This window comes from Choloepus didactylus, chromosome 15 (genome assembly GCF_015220235.1).
Source record: "Choloepus didactylus isolate mChoDid1 chromosome 15, mChoDid1.pri, whole genome shotgun sequence".
Lineage (NCBI taxonomy): Eukaryota > Metazoa > Chordata > Mammalia > Pilosa > Megalonychidae > Choloepus > Choloepus didactylus.
Window position 1 is genome coordinate 35244706 of NC_051321.1, and position 9678 is coordinate 35254383.

At 41.5% G+C, this 9678-nt stretch overlaps 1 protein-coding gene across 1 annotated transcript in view; it reads left to right on the top strand.

Annotated features, from left to right (window-relative positions):
* The window catches only part of HPSE2 (heparanase 2 (inactive)), an 859688-nt gene extending 854771 nt beyond the window's left edge, over positions 1 to 4917 (top strand). Inside the window, exon 12 of the mRNA XM_037805037.1 lies at positions 2216 to 4917. Within this exon, the coding sequence (XP_037660965.1) occupies positions 2216 to 2381 (166 nt within the window). The 3' untranslated portion in view covers positions 2382 to 4917. The remainder of the gene's footprint in view (positions 1 to 2215) is intronic.
* Positions 4918 to 9678: the final 4761 nt, after the last annotated feature.

A 9678-nucleotide genomic window follows, 5' to 3' on the forward strand; every position in this document is an offset into this window, starting at 1 on the left:
TGTTCATAGCAGCATTATTCACAATTGCCAAAAGATGGAAACAACTCAAATGTCCTTCAACAGATGAGTGGATAAATAAAATGTGGTATATACACATGATGGAATACTACGCGGCAGTAAGAAGGAACGATCTCGTGAAACATATGACAGCATGGATGAACCTTGAAGACATAATGCTAAGCCAACTTGAAAGGTGAAATCACTGCCCTCCCCCCTACGTGGGATCAGACACCCAGGGGAGTGAATCTCCCTGGCAACGTGGAATATGACTCCCGGGGAGGAATGTAGACCTGGCATCGTGGGACGGAGAACATCTTCTTGACCAAAAGGGGGATGTGAAAGGAAATGAAATAAGCTTCAGTGGCAGAGAGTATCCAAAAGGAGCCGAGAGGTCACTCTGGTGGGCACTCTTACGCACACTTTAGACAACCCTTTTTAGGTTCTAAAGAATTGGGGTAGCTGGTGGTGGATACCTGAAACTATCAAACTACAACCCAGAACCCATGAATCTCGAAGACAGTTGTATAAAAATGTAGCTTATGAGGGGTGACAATGGGATTGGGAAAGCCATAAGGACCACACTCCACTTTGTCTAGTTTATGGATGGATGAGCAGAAAAATAGGGGAAGGAAACAAACAGACAAAGGTACCCAGTGTTCTTTTTTACTTCAATTGCTCTTTTTCACTCTAATTATTATTCTTGTTATTCTTGTGTGTGTGCTAATGAAGGTGTCAGGGATTGATTTGGGTGATGAATGTACAACTATGTAATGGTACTGTGAACAATCGAAAGTACGATTTGTTTTGTATGACTGCGTGGTATATGAATATATCTCAATAAAATGAAGATTAAAAAAAATAATAAAAAATAAAAAGATAAATTGTATGCTTTTAAAAGCATATTGTTTGTACAAAATAACCTGCTCTGCTATAAACCACCATTAAAAAAAACAATGTTTAGATTTGGTACTTAAATGATATTTTTGGAGTGAAAATTATCATTAAAGTAATATATGACTCCAATAAAAATATGATTTGATTGTATTAAAAGGGAATTGTATTGATTTGCTAAAGTTTTGTAACTTAGAAAAGGTATTACCTTCCTTGGATTTATACTTTGAAAAGTCTTTATGATTCAGTATGGTGAATCGTGGGCTAGTTATGTTGACTGAAAAAATAAAGTCATTACCTGAATTTTGCAGCCCTCTAAATTAAACAGAAGAATAGCTGTTCACATCTTTTAGCATTTCACATTTTCCTAACTTGTAAATTGCCATGTGTCAAAATCATGTTTCTGTAATTGCTAAAGCATATGTCAGGTTATTTGAATATTATTACTTTGGGAAGTAATGGTGACCACAAAGCATCTTTTTTACATGAAGAGCTGTACATCATTTGAAGGTACTCAAATGATGTCTTGATATGAAGCTTAAATCCCAGGTACTTAATGATTTTAATAACATGGTGCCACAGCAGGGCATGGGAGGGGGTTGGATAAAAGAATAAAAGAAAAAAATGGATTGACCTAAACTAATTACCAAGTGAATTTCACAGCAGGTTTTGCTTATGGGAAATCTTTATTTTGGGTGCCAGCAGGCAGCTGTGATCTGAAAAACAATCCAGTAAATGTGTTTTGTTTTATATTTTATAGAAATAATTATCAACCACTAAATAACATGTTTAATACTTATTTATTACATACAGAGTATTTTTGCTAAAAAGCAATTAGTTCTTGCCTTTATTTTATAATGCTTAATGTACAAGTGATAAACATCCAGAGATCAGTTAATAAACGTACGTGAACCCCAGAAAAAGCATATCAAACTATTTAAATATTAGTGCTTTTTCTACTTAAATGTTATTTAGCTAACACATCTCAGGAGATTTGTGAAAACACATTAAATCCAGTAAGATTTCTGATTATTTGTTTATAACCGAAAATGGTTTTTGCAACCAATACATTTCAGCTCAACAACATTGCTAAATTTTGATAGTTGATAAAACATTGCCTTCTATGTTTCCATAAATTATACTTGTTCTGAGAGAAGTGTAATGCCCTAATGATAAAAGATTTATTAACAAATAAAAATGTAAAGCACCTAAATCAATAAATGCTGTGCATGTATCAGACCGGCAATCAGGGCCCACCCAGGCTTTGTTGTGATGACTCTGTTATAAAGCACTAATGAATCACAAACTGTTTCTCATACTCCAGGTCAGTGCAGCTGAATGGCCAGCCCTTAGTGATGGTGGATGACGGGACCCTTCCAGAACTGAAGCCCCGCCCCCTGCGGGCCGGCCGGACATTGGTCATCCCCCCAGTCACCATGGGCTTTTATGTGGTCAAGAACGTCAATGCTTTGGCCTGCCGCTACCGATAAACCACTTTCACACTTGCAAGTTACCTGTGAGCCTGCTGGACTGCTTTCCACCCTTTTGCCTTAATAGTATCCTTACTTTTCAGACATCTTCTTAGCAACAACCAGTCTCTACTACCCTATCCTGCTGGAATCAATGTGGACTTGTTCTCCAAAGAGACTAAATGTCATAGTATGAATTTAGCCTATGTAGGTCACATCCACTCTGAAGGAAAATGTAGACATCAGCTGTACCAATAGAAGGGTGAAGGTATGTGTGTACATACCAATGTACAGGCACCATGAAAACAAGATGGCAGCACACTCCCGGGACAAATCTTTCCGAACAACTCCCCATGATCCTGGTCACACAGCAATACAACTACAGACCTCAGACCTTAGCCTGTTCTTGCTGCCCTCAGCAGAAGGTGAAGGACGACAAAAATTGGGTACACTTGCAGGAGCCCAATCCTCTTCTAAATCCTGCTCCTTTGTCTGTTTTCTGCTGTGGCCCTGGGTTTCCCATCACCTCTCTTTCCATGGGGGAGCAAGTGGGTGAGTCAGCTCTGGCCTGCTGGGTGAGCTGTTTATGTAATTGCACAGCTGATGTATGAGTGTGTGCATCTGGGCTTCTGACACTGACATCAATCACTAGCTGTTCCTCTGGGAAGCAGGTGCCTCAAAAGTAAAATCACAAGCATACTCCAGATTTTCTAAGAAAGTTCTATTCCTCTGCTAATCCAGATTCCCCCGGGATTGGACTAGGAGTCAGGTAACAATATTCACTGAATGGAGAGCAATGTATTAGGCACCACAAAAAGCTATCACCATCCTTCATGTTGCTGTGAGGAGGAGGGTGTAGGACAAAGAGAAAATACCGTGAACCACCACCACCACCCTCCCCACACACACACGCACCAACTGAACAAAGTAAATTAAAAATGCCTTAAAATTCAGAGAATATTAACAGCTTTTTTGAGTAAGCCCTTTATGGTTTGATTGACCAAAACCATTTTTTAAAAGTGGATATGTGAATCAAAGGTCATCACTATAAGATACACCTGATTCTAACTTTTCTGACTCTTCTCAAGCAGCTGTGTGTCTCTCAATGGCATTGACTAGGCAGAAATCAAATCTGGGCATTAAAGATGATCAGGTCTATCTATCTCAGACCAGCCCAATGAGAGCAAAGAACAAAGATTTCAGTTAGCCATTTGGGGAAAGAAAAGGGGAAACTGGAGTCTGAGGTCTGATGGCAAACTGTGGAGCGGGGAATGGGAAGCTTCTGAGTTGGGTGATCAGCCTGCTCTTACTTAGACCCACATGTCTTCCTGGAGCCCTGGAAGTGGGGTGGCTGGAGGGGCAGTAAGGCAGATGGGAGCTAGAGTGATGTAAATTTCATGATGGGGGTCTCTGCAAACAAGCTGCAACTGAAATGACTTTCTTTTCTGTGGACGTGATTTTTATTTTTCCTCAGGATAAATGACATGAATGACACTTTTTTTAAAGGGGGGAAATATTTGACACTGCTGTAGGGGTCCGATGAACAGATACAATTTCTGCTGCTGGGAAAGTTTAGAAATGGGGCGAGGGGAGATTGCAGAGGCCAGAGAGACCGCCTAAGATGCCCAAGGAGTTGCGGATTAGGATCAAGTCTGCAAAGTGAATGTGAGGCCAGAGACATGAGGACAATTAGACCAGAGAGGAGGTGGACGGAGGTGAGTGTTCTCAGCTTGGAGAACTGGGAATTTGGGAGAGGGAAGCCAACAGGCTCGTTTGCATGTGAGGGAGACGGTGGACTGGTTACTACTATGCATATAATAGGGTGCATGAAGAACAGCAGACAGGAGGTGCAGCAGAACAAGCTAGAGAGGGGCTGGACTCGGTTAGGGGGTGTGCTCCACATGGAAGCAGCTGGAGAGAGAAGAGTGGCCCCTGAGACTGCGGTGAGCCAGGCTGACCCAGAGGGGCCTCCTCTGCTCTGGAACAGGCCCCTCTCACTGAAACGTCTGCTCTGGGAGGGGGCAGAGAAGGGCCAAGGTGGGGGGTGGGGGAGTGGAATGGAGTGAAAAGCAGCCACAGAGGGACAGGCCAAAGTGAGGAAGAGAGAGGGAAAGAAACAAGGAACAAAGAAACTGTTTGCTCAAACTTTAAAAAATTTGTGCAAATAGGCGAATCTCTTCCGTATGCCGCAGGTACAGCTGCAGGGCTTAGATCATCACAAGAGCATCCAGATTCTGGGCTGGTTTGCTTTACATGCATAGTGGCCCTGTGGCGAAGAAACTATTATCAGCCCCAGTTTCCCAGTGAGTTGAGAAAAGGGTCCCCAGCTTGCCCAGGGTTGCCCAGGGTTCCCCAAGGGAACGCGCTGCTAAGCTTTGAACAGTCCAGAGCTCTGCCAGACCCAGAGCTGCCCATGTCAGAGCCTCTGCTTGGATCCTGCTAATCCAGTAGAGCCAGGACTCCCAGAACTCCGGGCCAACACACATTCTGTAAATACGTGTTGATTTTTCACTGCCTCTAAACTCACAGAATACAGACCGTTCCCACTTCTTTTGTCTTTCCCTGTGTATTAAAGGCTGCTCCCAAGAGGTTCATGTTTTGTTTCTTTTTTAGTTAATATAAAGGGAGGAGGGAATCACTGAAACCAATGTTTGGAGGCCTGGAATTCTAACTTTGCAACGGTCTCATGGAAGAAGTATTTGCATTGTTCAAAGGATACTGAGAAACTCACTCGATCACATCACATTCCATGGAGATTTTAGTACAGGACATCTGTCATGACTTTTTCACTTGAGGGGGAGTAAGTTACCAAACCAATGGGGACTGCTGTCAGTAAAGGGATGCCCTATCACACTCACCCGACAGCCTGTGGCAAAACATCACATCACAGTGAACAAAAGCATCACAGTGAACAACATAAAGGGAACAGCTTGCAGGCTGATATGGACGGAAGAGCTCAGCCGCCAGCTATCCCAGACCAGATTTTTCCTTCCTAAAACAAGACACGACGGAGATAATCTAAGATTTAAGAGCCACATTATTTTAAACAAAAGAAGGGGCTCGCTGAAGCTGAAATGCTTATTTGAAAGAGTAATAATGATAATGAGAAGCAGCGTTTTCTTGCCATGGTTTCCTGCTCCTCATGCCTCTAGGAATGATTTTCTTTCTCCTTTCTTATCAAAGTGGTTCAGAAAATTCTCATTGTTATTTGGAAAGAAGATCCCAGTTCTTCTGGTGCCCTGGAAAAGCTGCAACTGTGGGTTATTAGTATTATCTCCAGCAGGAGGAAAAGCTTGAAAATATCAGAACTGGGTACAGTGAGACTAAAACCTGTGACACCCAGTTCCACAATCTTCACAAGTCCACGTGCCTCTGCCGCCCCAGCCCCCTCCACAGCGGGGCAGTCCCCAGGCAAGAGAGGTGGTTGGAGGATTCTGTCTCTTGGTTTCAATTCTGATAGGGTCTCCACACTGGGGAGCCTCTGTGGGCTCCTGGACATGGGGCAGCAAGGGGACTTGGGTGGGGATGTGAACTGCTGCACTCCCAGCATGCTCTGGGATAGACCTAGCATCTGCAGGTGTGCTCAGCTTGCACTCGACACGCCTGCATTTGGGATGGATCTAGCTACAGGATTTACTTTGGAAGTTCATTGAGAGCAGCTTTATTTCTAAAAACAAAGAGGCAATGCTTAATCTCTGCAGAAGCAAAAGTGAACTAGGTGGATCCCTCTGACAGCAATGACACTGGGACTGGGAAAAACATTAAAATTTTAAAATATCAATAGAGCAACCCAAAATGATAGAGATATGGCTTTGAGAAGGCAAAAGAAGAAGGGACATAAGTTTTTACTTCTTAAACTTTTTATTTTGACATAATTTCAAACTTACAGGTGCAAAAATAATACAAAGCCCATACAGAGAACTCCAACATACCCCCACCCAAATACCCAGATCTACCAATTTTAATATTTTGCCACATTTGCCATATCATTCTAACTATCAATCTATCTATTAATCCACCTGTATCTATTTGCTGTTCATTTATTTTCTAAACATTTGAGAGTAGGTTATATACGTCATGCTCCTTGAATACATTCCCTGTACTTTTCCTAAGAACAAGGATATTCTTATGTAACCACCTTAAGTACAGCTATGAAATTCAAGAAATTTAACATTGATATAGAGCTTACAGTCATATTCTAATTTTTTCATACATCCCAATAATGTCCTTTTGAGCCTTTTCTCCTCCACTATTAGATCTAGTCCAGGATCATGTATTGCATTTAGTTGTCATTGTCTCTTTAATTGCTTTTTTAAAAATTGTGGAAACATATATATGACTGAAACTTTTCCATCTCAACCACTCCCAAGCATACTATTCAATGGCATTAATCACATTCACTATGTTGTGCTACGCTCATCACCATCCATTACCAGAACTTTCCTGTCACCCAAAAGAGAAACCCTACACACATTATGCTTAACATCCTATATATATAACAATCTCATTTGGTTTGATACCAACTAAACTTCGATAGCATACACAAACTATGTTCCTATATCCCTCCACCACCACCCCTCACTTTACGTAATTTTTTTCACAAATTACATATCTATACGTTATGAATCTAAAACCATTCACTTATTATTACTTTTTATGCATTTGGATTTTAGATCCTATAGGGAAGTAAAAAGTAGAGTTACAAACCAAATATACAATATTTGGTGTTTATATTCATCCATATCATTACCTTTACTGGAGACCTTTACATCTTTATGCAGCTTCAATTGATTGTCTAGTGTTCTTTCCTTTCAACCAGCACAACTCCCTGTAGCATTTCTTGGATGTGTATATTCATGTCTTTTGTTAAATTTGGGAAGTTTTCAGCCATTATTTCTTCAATATTCTCTCTGGCCTTTTCTCCCTTTCTTTTCCTTCTGGGACTCCCACATGTGTCTATTGATGGGGTCCCACAAGTTCCTCAGGCTTTGTTCACTTTTCTTCATTCTTTTTCCCTTCTGCTCCTCAGACAGAACAATTTCAATTGTCTTATCTTCAAGTTCACTGATTCTTTCTTCTGCCAGCTCTAATCTCTCTAGGGAATTTTTTTATTTCTGTTACTGTGGTCTTCATTTCTGTTTGGTTCCTTTTCATGATTTCTATCTCTTTATTGATATTCTCTTTGTTCTCTTCTATTGTTTTCTTGATGTCCTTTAGTTCTTTGGACTGTGTTTTTTCTTTAGCTTTTTTAACACATTTGGGATTTTTAAGTCTTTGTCCAATATGTTCCAAGTCTGGTCCTCCTCATTTATGGTTTCTCATACTTTAATCTTCTCTTTTGCGTGGGCCAGAGCTTCCTCTTTCTTTGTATGTTTTGTAATCTTTTGTTGCAACCTGGACATTTTGATGTTTTAATGCGTTACTACTGGAATTTAGACTCTAAGGTATCTGTTCCTTAAGCTTTTATACAGCTAATGTCATGACAAGGATTTTCTTGAATGCCAGGAGCTTAAAAAAAAAAAAAAAAAAAAAAAAAAAAGGAAAGAAAAGAAAAAAGAAGACAATTTTCCCAGTAATTGCAGCTTGGCCTATATGAGTGGTGTCCTTAAGAGCTTCGCCATACAATGAGTTTAGAGAACAGCCAAAGGCAAAAGCATGGGAACTCCCCAGTCTTTTCTGTGCATGCTTCTTGACCTGGGCATGCACACATGACCTAGGAATTCCCCCCATTTATATTGATATGAGTGTCCTTGTTTCTCTGGGAAGCAGTACTTCCTCATAGTCCTGGGTGCTACATTGTTGTCCCACAGCTGGCACTCCTTTGCCCCATGCAGCTATGAGTTGACTGTCCTCCTACAGTGTTCTGGAAGAGACCTCTGTGAGGGTATTGCAGGCTCTGGAACAGTGAGCCTGAAATATGTATCCTGTTTCAGTCCTTCAGGCTTCCCCCAGACAGTTTGGCATGGACATGCATGCACCCTAGTGTGTGCACAAAGGTTGCTTTGCTGACACTGGAACCAGGGAACCACACTGGGAATGCAGGCCAGCTCCTCACTGAGCCAGGGATGGTGTGGGGGAAAGGGCCAGCAAGGGTGCCATAAAGTTTTCCTACTGTTTTTAAGTTGCCTTTCTCTTGATTCAGCACTTTCCCTGTTACTGCAGCCATTTAACTGTTTTCCAGAGTTTGAGAAAATGTTTCTGCCAACTATTACTGGTTGTTCAAAGCTTCTTGGGGGAATGGAGCCCAAGAGCATCACACTCTGCCATCTCGTTTGGGACATAAACATTTATGCAACATGGCTTCCTCAACTTCCCCTTCTGTCTAACCTCAGCACAACTATTCTAGTCTGGACACTGCCCATTGCTCTTTTCAGCTAACTTACTCTCTAATTCCACAGCCTCAGCTCTGCCAGCCACTCTATCCCCAACCCAGAACCAGGAACATCAGCTATTCTAAGATGGAGTTAAGTTTTGATTTTAGAATTATTTGTAATCTTTTCTTAGAATATACCAGCATTGAAAATAAGATAGTAATGGGTACTCCAAAGAGAGACAGTGCTAAAATGAAGAATTTTTTTTGTTGTTCTTTTAGGGCACAAACAATTGAGACATTTAGAATCATTGCTTCCAGTTTCCACTAACAGCGACACAAGAGCTTCCTTGGCTGGCCTTTATTAAATGCCTTTATTAGTTGCCCTTTATTAAAATGCCTTATTTAATGTAATCATCAAAGGAGTCCTGTGTGGTGAGTATTAGACCCCAATTGTAGATTGAGTGGATCAGAGAGGTACCATACCTTATCTGAGGACATGAAAACAGTGTAGTGGCAGAACTAGGGTTTGGATTCAGGTCTGTTGGTTGGATTCTAAATCCTTCTGTCATTGTGCTTTGCTACCTCTCATTTGACTGGCCACAGCTAAGTTTTTCTCATCTCTGGATTGTGCACAGCTACCTTTGCTAACATCCTATGTATGTCCAACAGAGAACTCGAGCAGTGCCTTCCCCCAGGACAGTAGATATCTGCAGTCTTTCTGATTTGGGGACACATACTAACATCTCTGGTGAGGATTAAGTAGGGCAGTGACCAGCTTGATAGAACTTTGAGTCCAGGCTCACCTTGGCCCTTCAGTTACCCTCTTGGTCTGTTTCTATCTCTCTCTCTTTTTCTGTAGAGAAATTCAAGACCATGCCTACCACCACCACCCACCATAGGTCATGATTCTTGGTATTTCTGAGTCCTGGAAGGTAAGTGCCAGAGCCAGTCAGCACACACATGCACATACTGCTTCCAAGAGCACTGTCCCGCTGCCACCACCTA